The 20,523-nt window shown below is 42.6% G+C and overlaps 1 protein-coding gene across 1 annotated transcript in view; it reads left to right on the top strand.

Annotated features, from left to right (window-relative positions):
* The window catches only part of LOC147724109 (maternal DNA replication licensing factor mcm3-like), a 255,037-nt gene that overhangs the window by 221,274 nt on the left and 13,240 nt on the right, over positions 1–20,523 (top strand). The window contains exons 11-16 of the mRNA XM_086966949.1: positions 3,243–3,369; positions 7,370–7,520; positions 11,293–11,433; positions 11,514–11,602; positions 11,681–11,778; positions 15,648–15,738. Coding sequence (XP_086823075.1) covers positions 3,243–3,369; positions 7,370–7,520; positions 11,293–11,433; positions 11,514–11,602; positions 11,681–11,778; positions 15,648–15,738 — 697 coding nt within the window. The remainder of the gene's footprint in view (positions 1–3,242; positions 3,370–7,369; positions 7,521–11,292; positions 11,434–11,513; positions 11,603–11,680; positions 11,779–15,647; positions 15,739–20,523) is intronic.

The raw sequence follows: 20,523 nt of genomic DNA, 5'->3' as shown, positions 1-20,523 counted from the left end.
CGAGGTAGGAGAAGGATCTGCCGCCGGATGTTGTTCGTTGGATGAGGGGGACAGCGTCAAGCGGAGCTGGCGGGTGGGGGTGTAGAAGCTGGTGGGTCCGAGGATGAGTACCTCCGTCATGTCAGAGTTCAGTTTCAGACGGCTGTTCTTCATCCAGTCGGCGACTGCATTCATTCCCTCGTGGAGGTTGGTTTTTGAGGTGTGTGGGTCCTTGGTGAGGGAGAGGATGAGTTTGGTGCCGTCAGCGTAGGAGATGATGTTGAGGTCGTGTTGGCGGGCCACTTGTGCGAGGGGGGCCATGTAGACATTGAACAGTGTCGGGCTGAGGGATTAGCCATGGGGGATGCCGCAGATGATGTCAGTGGCCTCAGAACGGAAGGGTGGGAGGCGGAAGCTCTGGGTTCTGCTCGGCTGAAATGTCCAGGAGGATGAGGGATGATGTTTCGCCATTGTCTAGTTGGCGTCTGTCGTCTGTGGAGGCGATTCGGCCGTCTCAGTGATGTGGTTGCGTCTGAATCCGGACTGGGATGGCTTCACTGTAACAGTGGGTGTTTCCAACATATCACTGGGCCTGCCCAGCAGAACAGAACCCAGGGCACTCTCCGAGTCAGAAAACCAGCATCCAGGGTTCTCAAATGGAGCAAAAAGTTGGGGGACTGTTATGTTATGTTAGTGCTATTTGTATTGCGCACGGCTGCTCCAGCGAAGGAGCGTCCCGGCGCACCGACAAGGTGGCGAACACAACACAACTGGGGAACAGAAATAATTATTAAGAAATTGGGGAGTGAAGGATTTAACAAAGCTCAGCAAATAAATGAGTTTTAGCGGACTTGCGGAAGGAGAGCAGGTCACCAAAGGTCCGGAGTTTCAAAGGGAGAGCGTTACAGAGTGCGGCTGCCCGCACCTTAAAAGAGCGACCCCCCCACCCGACTGAGTTTGAACCGAGGGGCTACCGCTAATTCTTGGTCTAGCGAGCGCAGAGTGCGGCCCGGGATGTAAGGGCGCAAGAGTTGGTGCAGTAAGGGAGGTGATAGGCCCTTCAGAATTTTGAAGGAAAGGCACAAAACTTTAAAGTGGATCCGCTGCCTAACGGGTAACCAATGCAAGGCTCGCAAAGATGGACCGGCCGAGCAAAACCTAGGAAGACCTACAATCGCTCTGGCCGCAGCGTTCTGCACTCTTTGAAGTCGGGTTAACTCAGCCTGGTTTAATCCTATAAAAAGGGAGCTGGCATAGTCCAACCGCGCCAAAACCGTTGCTTGCACCACCAATTGACGAGTTGCGGCATCGAAGTATTTAAGGGCAGGGCGCAGATTGCGCAGGATGCCGAAGCAGCAAGCCGCCGTCCTTTTGGTGTGGCCAACGAAGTTGAGGGAAGGGTCCAGCCAAATACCAAGGTTTTTGATCTCCGCAACCGGAGTGGGGGTCGGCCCCAGCTCAGAGAGCCACCAAGTATCTCCCCATAGGTCCGTCCGCTTCCCAAAGATCATCACCTCCGTTTTTTTGGCATTTAGTTGGAGACAGTTGGACGTCATCCAACCAGCCACCGCCCTGAGTCCTTCTCTGAATCTTGGGGCATCCACCCCAGAGTCCCCGCTGATCGTGACCGCTAGCTGGGTGTCATCTGCGTACGACACCATGGTCATACCACAGAGCTTCACAACCTCAGCCAGCGGCCTCACGTAGATGTTAAACAACGTGGGGCTCAGTGAGGAACCCTGTGGGACCCCAAGAGACAGAGGATGACATTTGGACTGGTAGGGCGGGGACGCCACACAGAAGGAACGATCCCTGAGAAACGAACGGAACCACTGGTGTGCAGTGCCGATCACCCCTATCTCCTCAAGACGTTGCAGGAGAATGTCATGGGAGACCGTGTCAAAGGCGGCGCTTAGGTCTAACAAAACAAGCGCCGCCGTTTGACCTGCATCCAGAACTACCCGAAGGTGCTCGACCATAGATAACAGTGCTGTCTCAGTACTTTGGCCAGCCCGAAAACCATTCTGGGTGTCGTCCAGAATGTTGGCACGCGACAGATGACCAGTGAGGGCGGTGTTGACATGCGCCTCCGCGAGTTTGGCTGGCCACGGGAGAAGCGAAATCGGGCGGTAGTTCTCCGATTTTGTAGGGTCGAGAGATGGTCTGCAAACAGATTTCAAACCGTATTAATTGCTCGTCTTGCAAGACTGTCGCCATTTTAGAGTCCGGTGGCAGTTGCGCTCCTAATGACACTCACTGACCAGATTCTAGAGTTGAAAATACATTAGCAACATTACAGTCCTCTGAAACAACAAAACTGAACTGCACACCAACACTTATCTGTTAAGGCACAACCTCTTAATACATATTCTCCCAAGGCGTGAAATCCGACTCTCTGAACCCTACTTTAACAATTATTATATTCAAAACAAAGCACCTAGGTTTTTAGTGCGGTTACCTCTAGCATGGACATTCCTGTGCAGAAAGTGAAAAACAGGATGGGGAATGGACATCTTCCACATTCGAATATTCATTGGAAGCGTGGCAGGAAGTGGAAGCCATCTTGAGGTGAAAATAATGAACTTCTAACATGGGTAAAAGTTCTGTCGTCAGAGCTGGCACTCTGCATGTAAGGGCTGTGACAGGGGGGGGTCTGAGTAATGAGCTACATAGGAGGTGCCTCTGGTGATCTTTGGCTGGGGTTGCCAGTTGACCCCATGTCAACAGGACACTCACTCCTATACTTTGTTTTTACATACTCGTGGGTTCTGGGAGTTGTCTTGGTTCGTTTTAGTTGAGCCAGTTGGGCCAGCACATATGATGACCATAATAAGTCAAAGCAAAGTCCGATCATGGAAAAATGTCCCTGAGACATGGATCCACCTGGTCTGGTCATACTGCCGGGGGAGGGGTGGAGCGGAGAAGGACAGGAGTGACCGGAGTGAAAAGCTGGAACACAGGTGCCGGCTGTCCCACGCCCCCTGTCATTATTGCCCTCGCTGTTCTCTGATTAACATCTGCTGTAATAGTCAAGTTGCGTATAAAATAGTCAAGTTTCCTTTCTCTTTTAATCGACCAGTATAAATATATTGCACTTCCAAGGGCAGCACTGATGTTTCATCTCAGAAAATCACTTTACATGTAACTGTTTAGAGAAGCGTTTATTGATTAGTTGTTTAAGTCCTAGTGAGATCAAAAAATGCTTGTGAAAATTGTACATTTTTGGCTTTTGTCTAGATCAAGTTCTTGGTTGCTTTTTTCAGCGTTACCGCTTGGATGCAATGTTGAGGTCTTTGCAACTGATGACCCAAATGCTCAAAACGAGGCAGAGCAAGAACTGCAGATTTATGAAAAACATGACAACTTGCTTCATGGTCCACGTGCAAAAAGGTAATGGTTAGACCTTCCATAATGCCCACTATGTTAATTTTATATACTCCAGAAAGTTTCTTCAAATCGTTTCCACCGAATGAAGAAGCAACAGAATGGAAATAATGAAGGTCTCTGATCTCACTCTCTTACACACCCACAACTAAACACACATTCATCAACTTATGCAAGATAAATTGAAATGGAAAAAATAGCACCTATTCAGGTAGGCCTATGCTTGCAATATTAAAATTGAACTTCACAGTGCGTGGCTGCCTTGCATTGGTGGTGTATAGGGTTTCTTTTGTTTTGAAGGTCCTGCATGGCCGCAAAATGTATAACCAAAATGTTGCTCCTCGTGGAATAGTGAAAAACGCTGATACACTGAGAATAGTATTCTTTGATGGTTGGTTGGTTTAGTGGCGTTGGCCTCGTAGGATGCAGCGCACTACAGATGAAATGAGGCAAGGAAGTGGCGCTGTCTGGGGAGATGTAGTATCCTCTGAAATGAGAACAGCGAAGGAAAGAAATGAAGGTGGAGAAAATGGAAAACTAAAGGACTGGTACTCCTCTTCAGGCGGATCTGCCTGTGGACGGACAAATTCAGTGGTTCATCGGGCAACAGAGCCAGGGGCTCAATTTGTTTCACCCTCTGCTGCATACATTCATGTGTGGAAGCAGAATGCTTCAGCCATTGGCTCTGCTGCCTGCATAGAGCAAATCTTTTGCCACGGTTTCTTAGAGTAGTTCATCGACACCAAAACCCTTGCCTACTATAGTAATCTGTTGGATTCCAAGTAACAAAGAATCTGTATTTGCACAGTGGAACAACCCACCCTGAAAAGCCCATTGATATTAACGCAAGCTTTTCACAATATGCAAGTTGGGCCTACTGGCTACTTCATCACTTTTTATATTTCACATATAAAACCTATGTGATCTAACTTCATGTTTCGCAATAAACCAATACAGCCTATAGCCTTAACAACTGGCTCGGCACCATACTCAACATTGGCCTACTGACTTGCACATAAGCTGGCTACCATTATGCTACAGTTTTAAATTACACATCTAAACGAAATTACACGCCTCTCCGAATGATCTAACCAGGTTTTTCACAGTGAAAATCTATAACTCCCAGAACTACAACCCGTAACACAGTATGACTAAAAACAAATCCAATGTTGAATGCCTATTGAATCTAGAAAATGATTTTCACAATAATTAAGCCAGGCCGATTTCCTTTGTTATAACATTTCATAATAAACAAGTTAGACCTTTGGGATTGAATGTGACTTTCTTCATTGAACCTTTGCCACAAAGCAAAAAGTGTTCACTGTCCTAGCACACTACCAAACATATGTTGGTCATGCCTTTTCTGTACCGTTGCCATACAGTGGATTTCTTTCCCATTGAACTTGACACTTGTCTGATCTCTCGAAGTTTAGGAAAGCATTATATACATGGCTGTTCTCTCAGCGTGATTACTTTCTTTGGTTTGCTGTATTTCAGTTACAGCACTTTTATTTTTCCTTGTGTCTGTTTTCCATCCGCACCATGATACCCTCCTGAGGGTAAAAGGTGCGCTTTACAAACGCATACAATTAGAATGCAAGCATTATTTCAGCAGAAGTGCACAACTGTGTCCAATCCAAACCTGCGCTCAAAGAAAACATGTAGGTGGAATCGAAGACCCTCTCTCAGTAGTAAATCTGAAAGCATTTTTTATGTTGACCACATGAGGTCTAGTGACAACTGCACTATCAAACCAAAGGTGGAATGCTGTACCTTTGTGGTCCCATCCAGCAGGAAGCATGCAATTACTGTGAAGCTCACAAAGTGGCAACTCTCACTGTCCATATAAACTGGTTTCTTCACAGTTTACCCTGGACAAAACATTATCTGCTGTGCACTCCCCAGTTACACACACTGCGCATAAATGTACAGTGATCGCAAGCGGTGTAATTTGTAGAAATGATGACCCATGGTAGTCTGTGGAAAAGTAAGAGTTGCTTATACTGCTGGGCAGGGTGAGCTCTTTGGAGTAGACTTGGATTATTCTACTTGAAGGGTATGAGGTCCTGCGTAACATGCCTATTCCAGTAGGGCTTGGTGGAGGTACGGGGTAGGTCATCTTACTATTTCACTTTTCTCTTTTTTTAGGATTAGACTTGCAAAAAAAAAACACCATGGTGTGCATTGTTTCTTCCCCTCAATTGACTACCTCACAAGTCATATCATTCCCCTTTTTTAATTAGATTCTTTCAGCATGATTGCAGCTGGACACAACCCGCAATCTCCCATAGCAAATATTGTTGATGACATCTTGTGGGTTTCTAGCACTAAAGTGCAGCTCTTTTCACATGAAAGTGTGACCCCTAGCAACATCCCAAAGCCTTCTGAATAGAACCACCAATACTCAATGCATCATAGGCCTTCATGTTACCAATTAATACATGTTTTGTGGTTCTACCATTATGTCAGTGGCTTAGAATGCAATCATGGCCCAGATCATGGGCGTAACAAAGGGAATAAATAGCATCCGAGAACAAGAGCAGATGCTTGCCTGCCTCTGAACCAACTCAAACTTTATTCGAAAGGGATTCTTGAAAGAAAGTTGCGGATATGAGTTGCAGATGCACACATTGGCCTGTGCCCTGCTCTCCTCTGTGGTGTCTTTCAGTACCCATGGAAATATTTTCAAACCCGCACGATTCAGGAGTGGGCGTAGGCCAGCCACACCTACAAATTCTGAACCATGGGGAGCTTTTAAAAATTAAAAATAACTTGAAACCAACAATGTTTTGAAAGATTGCTACAACATTGTGAACAGGGCCACTCTGAGGTTGTTACGGTACTTTGAGGGAATATATACTAGCAATTCGAGATACGTTCTCTAAATCAAATTTCTGGCTGATAGTTGGGGGTGGGGTGCAAAGCAGAAGTTCACTATAGAAATAAGGGTGCAATGGGCAATAGAGATGTATTTAAGAGCCATTTTCTCCCTAAAGGAGGTGATGAATGATTTTAGTCATCAACGTCCAGAAAGGGCAGATAGAATAATACTCTTTTTTTTTTTTTATCCTTTGGACTCTAGAAAAGTCATCAGTGTGGGGCAGATATTCACTCTCGTATGGGAAATAAGGAATATATATATATATATATATATATATATATATATATATATATATATATACACAATATATACGGCTGGAGTGCATCAGAGAGGGGCGGAAAAACCCTTTTGGATGGCGATATATATATATATATAATACCTCCACAATAGAGGTAACCTACTGCGCACCAAGGTGGTTTCTATAGTACCTGATTCAGGCTAGTTGGCCCCTAGAATGGAGCTTACCCCTGCTCCTATGCTCTTCTTTACTTTTCATGTCGCCCTCCAATATTCTTCTCTGAACTTCAATTCTGACAAGTTGTACGTCAGCTGAGGACTGGGTTGCATGAACGACGTAGATCTGCTTTCTACAACGCTTTCTTATCCTCTAAAACTTCTCCATTTTTGGAAGTTCGCATTCGTGCTGCACATACCCTGGACTAGCTTTACAAACATTTTAGAGTGTTTGTTGTGTTTGATTCTAGGAAATTCTAGTTAATTTTCCCAATAATAATGCAGAAGGCAAATCCATGTCTTAGTCAAGGAGTCGGTTGAAGACTTGGAAAATAACTTTGACTACGCATAAAATGTCAAACAAAGCTGAAATTACTTCTGATAAGATTCGGAGGGACCCTAAAAAAATCTCTAAAAGAATCATGGAGGACCTACTACAAGATTAAATTAGAGGTTTGGTTGGAGAACAACCCATAAAATCATACCTTGGCAGAAAATTGCAATGAAATCCGGTGGAGCCATTTGAGTGCTATCACTATGCAAGTATGGATCCATACATGTTAGTGTTATGAGATGTAATTCACATGTTCAACTGCTGCTATTCATGATAGAGTTCTCGCTAAATTGAATCTGTATTTAATGAGTGTTGTGCTTGTATTTTTTCTGTTATAGAGACAAGGTTGTAAGCATGCAATTTATTCGAAAGTATATCCATGTGGCTAAACTGGTAAAGCCTGTTCTAAGTCAAGAAGCAGCGGACTATATAGCTGAGGAATATTCGAAGATCCGCAGCCATGATCAGATGAATAACGAACGTGCAAGGGTAAGTATTAATTCATATACATCTTCCTTGATGTTTTTGGCAATTGAGTAGCTCCTTTTTGTTCCCCTAAGAGCGACCTCACAAGTGGTGCCAATGTGAACCCCAAAAATAAAATGTTCTTATGCGCTCCATTTCTTCCAAATACGTTTTTCCAATGAAGCAATAGAAGATAACCATTTTATCTGTGCCGCTATTGTACAATGGATTTTAAGTTGTTTTTAATATCTAGCAAGGGTTGGAAACAAAACTTATTACACTTTATCTAGAGCGCCACTACATATAAAGTTTGTGCTTGCATACACACTTGTTTTTTTATCTTGTTATCCCTCTGGGGAAATGTGTATTTTGGGAGAAGAGGTAAATTCGTTTGTGAAAATTTACAAACCGTCATAGTGATTTCTGCACTATTCCCAAAGTAAAACTGAATGTTCAATTTCCAGCTAATACGGTCAACATTCTGTTACTAAAAGCCCCATGTTTACATTGGTGTTGCCATCATGGCAATCCATTTGTTTTTATGGCTTCAGTAAAGTACTTGGGTAACCAGAGGGATTCTCCAAAGCCCTTTAAAAGAATGAATGATTGGGAATTACTAGCAGAGTACTGGTACTAGAAAAAACGTTATGCTTCATAGAAGAGGGGGGTTGGACTTTGGGTGTCTGGGTCGTTTTTCAGCAAGAATTTTTACAAAAGCGTCCTCTGGGAGTGTTTTGAATCCACACCTTATCTCATACTTATAATCAAAACCACATACATTCAAAACCTTATCGTAACAACCACCTCTGAACCTTGAGGCTACAATGGATTGGCACAAACAACTTGTAATTAGTAAAGTGATAGTTGTAATTTATTAAAACAATATATTTTCCAAAAAAGTACAGTTAAAAACAATTATATCCAAAAATCACAATGAAGAAATTGCATTCAATATTAAAACAAATTCATCAGTTAAAATAATTCCAAGAACATAACACGAGAATTTAAAAACGGACAGTAATCTTTGTCATGAATCGCCACAATCAAAAATAGAATTTATACACATGAATCCTGATGCCTTTCAAATCATACACATCTAAGGTAATGTTCATACAGATGGATTTGGGGCTACAATAAGGGCGTTGGCGCGTTTCGACTGTTTATTCACATAGCACCTTCTTTTTCAAGACAGTAGTATTGTTACTCCCTTTCTTTCAAAATTTGAGGGGTTGATGAAAGGTCTTCCCCAGAATACTGCAAAAAATCTAATCTCAAGAGCACTTCAATAAAATAGTCCAAACTTATCAGTATTTTATTCCACAAAATCTTTACAAGAATAGGGCACCTGATGCAAAGCGGCGGACCAGCCCTGGTTTTAAGATCACAACATCCGCCTCGTCCCTGATTCGTACTTAGATTAAAACCAATGTTTATAGGCCCATTTAATCAGCTTCCTCTGTTTGTTTTGGCCAATGTTTAAATTTTTTTCTTCAGTATGTTCCTCAATAGGAATTCCTTCAAACTCTTTGAGTGGAGCTTTTTAGATCAGGCTCTTTCTTTAAAAAAAACGGCGGCGCTTCGATACGTCCGTCCTGGTGCCTTGTTTTGGTTTTTCAACAGCACTTAACTAAAGAATTGTCAGTTCCTGGTTTTGGTTTTTCAACAGCACTTAACTAAAGAATTGTCAGTTCCTGATCTGCATAGATTTAGCACCACGCAGAGGGTTTTAAATTCCAGTTTCTCTGTAATTGGCAGTAATTAGCTTGGCATCAAAGCAGACAGTGTGGTCCATTACAAGGTCCGGAATGAGTCAAAGATCTGCTTTATGTGAGGATTTTTAGGTGGAAGAGCTCGGCCTGTTGCAGTGGTCCATACTAAACGTTTTTATGGGAATGATAGGTTTTCGGAGAGTATACGAGAGTTGGAGGAATCCAAACACGTGATTGAGATGGATCAAATTTTGCATGTTTGTGAATGAAGGACCGACACTTCCAAAACCAAGATTAGCCCAGTATTCCTGATCATGCTTGAGTTGAGGTGGATGGTTGCTTCCCATTGCAGGAAACTGGCACAATCAAATAGCAGTACACTAGTGTCTCTAAGGTCTAAAAGTAAGATATTCAGGAAGGGGTGGGAGCACACTGCTGACCTCCCAGCACAGTTCGCCCCTTAGCATTATGGTAAATGCAGCTTGTAGTGCATGCTTACTTGGTATTTTGCTGGAGTGTTCCACCAAAGTTGGTGCAGGTTAGTGCTGTACATCTCTAGACACAAGTGTTTCTGGATTTTATCCTTCATCAGTAGAGCTAAACAAAAAAACGATTTTCATCTGGGGTGGCTGAGCAGGCTGCCACAATTCTCACAGGTCTCAGTACCTCTCACAGACGCACAGGTGCATCTCCACAAGATTGTCAGCTCAATGGCTCAAGGGAGCCTTTTCAAACAGGAAGGGATGGGGAGCACACTGCTGACCTCCCAGCACAGTTCGCCCCTTCGCATTATGGTAAATGCAGTTTGTAGTGCATGCTTACTTGGTATTTTCCTGGAGTGTTCCACCAAAGTTGAGCTGACGAGCTTGTGGAGATGCACCTGTGCGCCTGTGAGAGGTCCTGAGACCTATAAGAATTGTGGCAGCCTGCTCAGCCACCCCAGATGAAAATTGTTTTTTTAATCTCTACCGATGACAGAAAAAATCCAGAAACACATGTGTCTAGAGATGTATAGCACTAACCTGCACCAACTTTTGAACACTCCAGCAAAATACCAAGTAAGCATGCACTACAAACTGCATTTAGCATAATGCTAAGGGGCGAACTGTGCTGGGAGGTCAGCAGTGTGCTCCCACCCCTTCCTGTCTATAAGTAAGATAGTACCTGTTGCAATTCATGCAGTGCTAATTACGACCTATTCACTATTACACTTGTTAAGACATTTACTGACTGTAATGTGGTTTCCCCGACCTTTTAGAAATGTTGATGTCGTTTGGTGCAGTCTGTATGTGCTTGCTAACCTTGCTGTTTTTAAATGTGGTTACGAGGGCTGCCGTCTAGGTATCTGAGAGAGCCAGGAAGAGTCTTGAATTGCACAGCATTCCCTTAAATTTAAACAATTGCTGTATTTTAACTGGTGAGTTGTATTGCGGCATAAGATCTGAACCCTTGTAGTGCAGTTTCTGTAATTCTTGGCAGCATATTGAAGGTGTTTTGGGTCACCATGCTGAAGCGGTTGATAATGTGAAAGGATGTATGCATAATCCAGTCATTGCTCCCTGGCAGTGATCCATTGCCCCATGAACACCCCCCCTCCCCGCCCCAACCACCTCTTTTTATTTTTTTATTAACGTGGATTCTGTTCCATGATGTGTTAAGCCCAACTAAAATGACTGCTATGTTTCTATGCATCATTTATGTTATGCAAACCTATCTGAAAGGCAGTGATGCGCTGTATAAGGCTAAGACAGTCAACATGTGATGTGTGAGGTAGATTGTGGACTGTTACCGCATCATGTTCTTTGTTTTCATGTGAACAGAGTTTGTATGTAGTAACCACAGTTTCACAACTCTTGGCAGTGGATTGTTTGTCAGAGTTCAATGTCTGGTGGGGGGGCGGAGGGGGGCAATGCCTGAAGTTACCAGGATTGGAGGGTAGCTAACATCTTGGTTTCTTTGTAGGTCTTGATTGTGTGAATGGCACAAAAGTATGTTCAAAGTGGTGTTTTACGTTAAATTCATTGTTCTGATTAGTGCACTTTCTTTTTCATTTCATCACTAATCGAATGCATTTGAATTGTATTTAGACGATGCCTGTTACAGCAAGAGCTCTGGAGACCATGATCCGATTGTCCACAGCTCATGCTAAACTCCGAATGAGCAAAACCATTGACATCGAAGATGCTGAAGTGGCCCTGGAACTTGTTCAGTTTGCTTACTTCAAAAAGGTAATGTTCAGATGATAAATATTTCTTGTGGAATACTTGCACCGGGGCAAGAATTGATGTCTTTAAAATTTGATCTTTAGGTTTTGGAGAAAGAGAAGAAAAAAGTTGTTGCTGATAGTGTAAATGCTGATGATTCTAGCCAAGTCGTCCCAAGCCAGGAAAGTGTAAGGTAAATCCCAGGTTGTCTGCGAAGGGCTTCTTAGAGAATTGTTTCAGCATGTTCTTATCCTTTCTGCTTGTATTGTAGGAAGCCTTCTAGGCGAGAGTCAAAAGATGAAGATGATGCGATGGAGGACACAAATGATCCGTACTCTTTCAGCGGAAAAAGCAAGACCCAGGATTTAGGTACAAAGTTTATTATATTTCTTCTTTCACTTCTAGTAAAATAGTTCTAATTTTACTCATCAAGTGGATCAATTGGTTTTGTAGGTTGCTTGCTAATTTGTTTGCGCGCAGTAAATGACTGATAGTTCATAACGTAATTGACCTCAGTTGATTGGCCTTGGAAGGAGAAAAACTGGCTCTGCTTTTGCAGTATTAAAACCTGTGATCTGTAGGTAATCCACAAATATTAGCAGTGAGTGCTTGCCTCAGTGAGGGTCTTGTGCTGTAAATAACATATATTCACTATTTCAGTGTAGTGTTCTCTGGTTAAAGTTAAAGGCTGTCAGATAAGTAGGGGTTTGGATCTTGGACCCCATACTAAAAACTGATCTCCATAAGGTGTGTGGTACCTCTGAGACTTGTGGCTTGATTAACATTAGCACAGTCCGTAGCAAAGCATACATACTATTCACATATACATACTATTCTCAGTGCAACCATCATCTGTAGCTGCGCATTAAAAATTGATTGCAGATACCTCCATTTTTTTTTTTACTTCAAGAAGTACGTGCTTCTGTACTTCCAGGTTAATAAACACTGTTGCTCTGATGTGAGCCAATCTGGAAGACCGGAACAGATCAACATAAGTATGGGTAATGCCAAACTCAACCCAGTAACTAAATCCTTCAGTATCCATTACAGAAGACCTAGCTAAAGTTCAGAACTAGTGGGTTGGTCCCCCCAGCCTTTCATGCATTCACCCAGCGGCTCCTCTCCTATTGTGAGCAACACTTATGAGCAAATCTGAACAAATCAATATCACCCTCCGGTAACTTGCTTTGCAGGGGCTCAAGTAGCCTCATCCCTAGAGCACATGTTGCATACATGTGCACTACCATTAGTTTTCCCAGTTAGGTGATGGTGGCTGAAATCTCCATAATCTGTAGTTTCTTACTCCTAATGCAGATTATTCTTAGTCTACTGATTTTATTTCCAAGAAAAATCATAATTTTCTTTCTACTTAACCTTTTCCTTTTCTCTTACTTCTGTATCACTGCATTTAGTGTTGCTTTATTAGTTCCAAAGACCACCACCTGAATTTGCTCAGTTGCAGAGATGGGACCTTTGCCAGAACAGTACCACCTCCTTAATTTGTCTGCTTCGTTGTATTGTCTGAATTGCATCGATCTTCTAGCAACAGCCTCACCACCAGTGTCATTTCTCCTCCATTGCCTCTACTTGAATTCCCAAAATCTGCATCTCGGTGCCTGTCCGTGAATTCTCTTGTGACTCCTTCCTTGTATAGACTTGCATTATCCACTACAGATTGTCTGTAGTCTCCAAAGCACTCCAGGAAGGCATTTATAGCACGTTGGTAGTCGAGGGAAGAAGGGTGAGCTCATTTTCTCCCATGCATTTGCTAGATCTCCTTTACTCTACCATCAGGCTGTACAGTTTATTCATCCATCTTAATTTCGCTCTCTCCATTCGGTCCTGTTCTGCATGTGTGCAGGGTACTAATTAATTGGTGCTCCTTCTCCCTGAGTAGTTTTTGCTCACCCCGATCATCCTCCAAGAACAATTTCCTTGGGTTGCCTTGATTTTGTTTAGACATTGTCCAGAAAGATGCTCCTTGCTTGAAATTAATCATGCAAGAATACTGTGGTGGAGAATGACTATGTATATACTGTGGGCCCTTACATGTGTTGAGCCCCTCTGTCTCTTCAAGGTCTGCTTGAATGATTTTGTTGCACTGGGTACTGTCACTGGGTCATCAAGCAGCAGGGTCTCAGCATTATCCTGACAGCAGTGGCTTTCCTGCTGTGCAGGCGTGTTTTCCTTACCTCTGCAACCAGTTGTCGTTCTTTTTCCCATTTCTTCCTGGCATAACTCCCTGATCCCAGTTAACCGATTGGATCTTTCCAAATTCTTGCAAGCCCCCACCCTTTCGAAAGCCATTCTGCAAAATGCTTTGCCCTCCACTTACTCCTCGAAAGCTGATAGTCCATTGCTTTGAGAATAAAAAGGAATCGGATGGTCAAAGGAACCTGTATGGAACTCATTCCTATATACCATAAACTGCTTTATAAGCTAAATTCATTTTTGGATGGCAAAACGCACGCTGCAATTTTTCCCATTGAGCAATTAAACATAATCCTTTTATTTTGTCACCTGGCTCTGCAGTAGAGCTTTTGAGCTTAGCAAACCTTTGGCATTCCACCTCCTTTTTCTCTGCTACACTTAAGGAATGGTCAAAGAGCCTTTTTCTTGTGATTTGTTTATTTTTCATGGTACTCTCTCCTTTTTATGGCATTTTGCTTATACCGATATTAGGACTTGTGAGCCTTCTACTGGATTAGACCCCACATGCATAATCAGTCTTCTGCCAGCCACACTTTTACTCCATCACCATATTTATCACGAGGATGCAGCGGGATGCAAACGGAGAGACCGTTTGTATTTCAAGTGGACCAATTGAGCGCTAATGCTTAAACTAATCCACCTTTGAGGTCAACGAGCTTTGGCTCGTACAGGGACATTTGCGCTAGGCATGTGCTGTTTCTTCACACTAGTAAAAATATTTTGAAGTACCGCTCACACCAAATAAATTGACTTTTTGTAGGAGCATTTTCTCCCAACATCAGAACACTCCCATCAATGACTTAATAATATTAGAATAGAACATATGCAATAATGGGATTCTTGCCTAATCGCATTGCTGAAATTATTTTTTGAAACACAATGGTTTTGTAGAGGTGTGAGGATAAAGGTTTGTATAGTCGAGCCGGCTTTTCGCTTGTGCGAGCTGGGCCCTGGCCCTGTGTGCCAATCTTTACAGGGGCTCATGGAGCTCTGCATTAAGGTCCTGCAAAGAGCGGTACCTCTACCTGGACGCCAGTGATTCTGTTTAAAGTGTTTCTAATCTGATTTACCTGCCTGATGGAGCTAAGCTGGAGGGGCTCTGGTAAAGGGGGGGAAGGAGATAGTTGTGTGCAGTGGCAAATCAGTGCTCTAGCCAGCCAAGGACTGACCTGTGAAAAGGGCTAAGGCAGGACTGGCCGTTGCGGGCACCGGGCAATCCCCCGCAAGGGTGGGGGCCGGTTTTGGGCCCCTGGGGGGCGTTTGTTACAGGGCTGTTTATGCAGCTTAGCTGCAAAATCAGCCCTGTAACAAAATCGGCCGAAAACCGGCCTGTCAAAGAGCTCGTTCACACCCTTAAACTCCCCCGGTGGGGCCGGCCGAGCACTTTGCCAAGGCCGGTTTTGGTTCCCAGTCCGGCCTTGAAAAGGGCACCCTGATGTCTCATTTTGTTCACCAGCACCAGCAAGGGTGGCAAATTTCTTTACGCCCACGGTGCATTTGTGGTAAGGGCCGGCTCTATCTATAGGGTTAGGTTACTGGTACAAGTACCTTTCCTGTGGCACTAATTCATGCTGGCAATTTGCACTGTCAGTGTTGCGTGACCAAGTGCGAATTGCTACCGTAACACGGTATCAGTTAAGCAAGTTACAAAAACTTGTCTTTCAAATACTAGGTCTGCCATTCACGATGAAAATGAAGGTATGAAGAAGCTTTCAAATTGCAAGAAAAAGTACATTTTTGCCTCCATATCTTGATTATTTGTGCACTATGGAATCTACATTTCCTCTTTGGCGTTTTGAATGAGCAGAGAATGTCACGATTCTCCACTCACAAAAACTACTTAACGTTCATGTCCGAACTATTACACAACATTAAATATTTCCAAACGCACTGTATTTGTGTTTAAAGATGTATTTAAAGTTTCGTCACAGAGGCATCTAATGACCTTCATTATAAACTGTGGTATCTTAATGTAAACAGAGGAGCAAATATTAAACAAATTAACATGTTTTTGTATTGCTTTTTAGCGTTGTCAGCTCGGATAACAAGGACTCCTAGAAAAAAGCCAACTGATATTGGGCAGGGGGCAGATAAAAAGCAATCTTTGACAGATAAAAGGTATGTTCAATCTGTGTTTGGCATTTTGTGGTGAATTGAGTGTTTTGGTTTCTGGCCTACATACATTAAAACTGCCACCAGTGCTTCTGGGTGCAACCTCCATTGGTTTTTAGTAATTCTTCGAAATAATGTAATCACTTGCACTTATTTGGTGACTCATTTTTTGCATGGGGGCACATGTGGGTTTTGTAGGGATATTAATATTCAGGTGGGAAGGGGCATAGGTCCTGTGGTTCCACCAAGAGCTTGGTAAGGCTCCACTATCTGCTTCTAAATGGTGGGGCTTTGTGGTTCTGCATGTGGGATAAGCCTAGTATTGTGCTCTGAGAGCCAATACACTATCTATCTCCGCTCTCATTTGAGTGAGCACTGTCCTTCCCCACTGGCTAGCTCATCATACAAATGATTTCTTCTAGCAGAGATTGTGTAAACCTAACTTCTAAAGCAGCTGTGGACAATACAGTAAAACTTGCATTTGCATTTAAGCACAACAGTCCTGCATACATAACCTTTCCATAAATCTTTCAAGCCATCCAGTCTCCATCCCAATGCTGCCTGCACTGAACATCTTTATTCTCATGTTTTTGCCATCTGATCTTCATGGTGTGACCAACAAGGCTGGCTACATTTCTATCTGTGGTGCTTTGTCTGAACTGAACCTTGGGATAATTTGCTTAATTCCTTCTTGAATGAAGTACAGACAATTGAGTAATATTTTTATTAATTTAAAACCTTACTGCAGCCTACGGATCAATCTAGCATTCTATACATCATCCCTTATTAATCTGCCAATACCCCATGACCCAACACTAGCAGCTCACCAAAATGAATAGCCATAAATTGAGTAAATCCTAATTCCAGGAGACGTTTGAAGGTTACAGCCGAGAAACCAGGTGGAAACTTGCCTAACTAAGCTGTTACTTAAACCTTACTAACTTTCCTAAAAAAAATTGACACAAAGTTTAAAAGTTTGAATGTATGTCTGGTCAGATAAATATTCAGAGTGCAATCATTACTGCAGTATTTTACAAGTTGCTCTCCGCTCCCTCCCCCTCAAAAAAAGGCAACCCTCGAACCTCCGAAAGTATAGTTGGGTATCTCGATTAAACCAGCTCATAACCTGTGTAAATGACAGTAACATCTGGCGTGCTGCCACACTCTATGGTCTCTGCGCTCAAGTTGGATCATCGCAAGAGTACCTGACCCCATCGCAAGAGAGCGTGACCCTGCAATCTTCTGCAGGTCTGATACATCATTTCCCTATCACAAGGGGGCAATATAAAAAATGGTAGATATAATTTTGCCCAAACTGAGTAATCTGGATGTCACTTGGGTCTAGAACGAACCTATTTGAATCTACTGTGTCTACTTTACTTTAGCCTTCCACAGCATGTTCTTTATGTGCCACAACAACTTCAAATGTCCCCCCAAGGTAGTTGTGATCTGAACAGTCAAGTCACTTTGAAAACTCTCCCCATATACTTCCCCCATTTTCGTTCAAAGGACTTTTTTTTCCTTTAGGCTAAAAAAAAAAGTGACTGGTAATAAATTACAAAAGCTTGCAGCCCTCTTTGGCGACTCAAAGAAAATAGCTGCAATGGCTTTTGGCAAAACTGGATATCCTGCCCCATCTAATTTTGGTTAATAGATGTGCACCACTAGTACTAGATATGGTAGTTCTATTTTGTAAACATTGAGCAAGAGTGGAGTCGACCTGCAAAACTGCTAGTTAATGTTCTCCAAAGCCAACCCTTTCAGCTCCTTTTCTCTCCCAGGTGTTTCTGTAGAGGTTTTAGATGATGCCCAAAATCACTATTAATTCAATACAACAGACTGTTCCCCACAGAATTAGGAGTGTAATGTTGCAAAGATCTTTTTTAAGCAACCTTTGTGAAAGTCTAGGAATACTTGCAATTACATTTATCCACAGCTATGGGACCAGAACCGTTCTCCAGTGTATATTCTTGAAAGAATAAGCTGTCCTCCTCAATGCTGTTGCGCGTTGAAAAGCTCCGGAAATTTAAAATTCTCTATACCATATCTGTTGTGCGTAGAAAAGCTCTACAAAAGGTACATTGAAAGGAAGAATTCTGCATATGTTTTCAAGCTTGGCTGTGTTCAAGCTGAGCGATAAATAATGTGGTGAAAATATAGGTGCTGGGAACACAATACATTAGGACGATCTTTGAGCTTCATAATGGGCGAACATCGTACCTTAAAAACGTTAACATCACCAATTTTACCACGTGGGACTTCTATGGTAATTTACTTTTACAAAAAGCTAACAGTTGCCTCACCTTTCAGAAGGCTTTCAACTCCATCAACCCTTTCAGATGCCTATACTTAACATTTCTTGCCTCCTCATGAAACCAGGATGGGTGTTTAGACTGAGGCTGTGTGGAGGTACAACATTTTAAAACAACTAGCATATGATCACCTAACATCTACTCTAACATTTGGAATTATAGATGGGTAGCAGTGATAAGATGATTATTCTTCCTCCAAGAGATACCAATTCATGAATCTGGATACCTAGTTTCACTTTGGTTACGCAAGGCCTGAGAATCTGGAACGTGTCATTTATTGGGAGTTGGTCATCCCCTTGATGTTAGTATGTCTCTTGAATGTATTTTATAGAATTGGCCAAGGATCATACCCAAAACCATTTCCTGAATGTGTGGACGTCTAAGGAAGAAGCAGGATGGATTAGTTGGAGCCAAACGTAATGTCTCAACTGTGCTGCCAGTTTGTTTCAACCCTTGAGGGTGACTGTTAATAGGCAGGGACTGCACAGGGACAATTGACAGCACACTCTGAAGCATATATTTCACAGGGGCATTCAAACTGCTCTTATTATGTTAGTGCCCCAAATACTGAGGGAAGGCTCCTGTTCTTACAAACTGTGGGGTGGATGAGCCTGATTGGATCATTTCAAAAGCTGCAATTCCTAGTTAAATAGGATGTTCCTTGATGTCTGAGAAGCATCACTTGTTTCTAGATCAGAACTCCTGTTTACATCATACTTCGCTTCCTTCTCTCCCATTTGTTTTGTGTCCTAGTTTTTTCCTTACCTTAACGTTTCTATTGATTGTCATTGTGTTGTATTTTTATTACATCTTGATGACCCTCGGTTACTCTTGGTTACATTAATAAACGCACACGTTTCAGCACTTCCTGCAGATTACCTTATCCCCAGTCCAAAATCTGCCCTGTGGTCACCCTGAAATGTAACGGAGTATTCTTATTGAGTCTCTGATTTCGGTTCGGGGAATGAGAACAACGCTCTACTAGTCTCAGTTGCCAAAAGGTGCTCTTACATGTTTAATTAAATAGCTTTGCTTCTCCTCAGTGTAATTGCTTGAGACTTCAGCTTGGCGAGTCGTAGGCGAGGCTAGAAGAAGCAAACTTTAAAATAGGATAGATATTATTCAGGTGTATTTAGGATTATATCGGAAGGTTTTTTCTTCTATTCCATTAACTTCAGTATCCAGTGATGGAGTCCTCCAGAATCGTTATTTTGCTAGAATAATTCTCTTGCTTCTTTGTGTTGTCAAATAGTATAATCCTCCTAGTTTTCGAATTGGGGGAGGGGGAGGAGGCAATGTGTGAGATTTGTCTGAAGCATTATGCAGTAACACATCTTGATTGAGTATTGTTGGCTGCGTTATTGACCACCTCTGTATGGGCTTCCCTGACACAATATCTTCGGAACTGTCCTAGTTTTCTATTTTTTTATTTAACTTCCTGAGATTGTTTCTTTCCAGCAGGGATGCCCCCACCTCCTATTTGTACATCACTTCAGTGTCTGTGCTCTCCCTTCATCCTCTCCCACCGACTGCTCTGTTGCTGCAGAAATTGGCAAATTTGTCTTACTGACTGACTCGCCAAGCTCAATTGAGGGTCATATCGACATTTTGAGTAATATCCTGATGTACTTTGGTGCGTCAGGAAATTCATTTTTATATATTAATTTTCTGCAATGTGTGACTTTCATAGGCTCTCTATTTCTAAAGTTTCATTGTGGGCTGTGGGAGGGGCGGTCCTTTGTTCTATCCACCCTAACAAATATATAGCTTCATCAGCTTAAGTCAAAGTACCAGCCACATTAGTGCAGCTGGCATCCTTTCGGGCCTCAGCCTCCAGCTGCACAGGCACACTGCCTCTATAGCAAAACCAGTTGGCATGAATGACGGGTCAATAGTCAGTGTTTGTCTCCTCCCAGAGGACACACTGTGATTAGTGAGATACGCTCGTATCTGTTTGGATGAAATCATAGTTTCCAAGCATTTTGCTTAGAAATATGGAATCGCTCTTAATTATGTATTACATAGCATCTTATTTTTATTCGTATGGACAAAAAACTAAGGCTGAAGGTTGAGTATTCCTGGGATCAGTTTGCCCTCTAGGTTTTAAAGCAGTCTATAACTAGAGAGAACAGAGATTCTTAAACCTGTCGGTAAACCTCTGGTCTCCATTCTCCCTGTCGTACCATTCCGTTCTTTTTGGGGGATCCTTAATTGTTTGAGTAAAGCACCAATATCTTGCAGGGGTGACCAAGATTTGTGAGATGAGTGGGAAACTAGCTGTCATATAAACATTTTCTCAATTAGTGTACATATAGTTTTTCTTACCAAGGACACTCTTAAAGAATTAAAATGTGTGTAGCCTAGCAACTCCATTGCAGTCATCCTGTGAAGGTACATGGTAAATATTTTTTTTTATTTATTTAATATTTTTATTTTAATTGTGTCGGATAGTTTTCCAGGCGCAGAGTTTCTTCAATTT

This window comes from Lissotriton vulgaris, chromosome 4_1, assembly GCF_964263255.1.
Source record: "Lissotriton vulgaris chromosome 4_1, aLisVul1.2, whole genome shotgun sequence".
NCBI classification, from domain to species: Eukaryota; Metazoa; Chordata; class Amphibia; order Caudata; family Salamandridae; genus Lissotriton; species Lissotriton vulgaris.
Note: the sequence above shows the minus strand (reverse complement) of the source record. Positions and strands in the feature narration are given on the sequence as shown.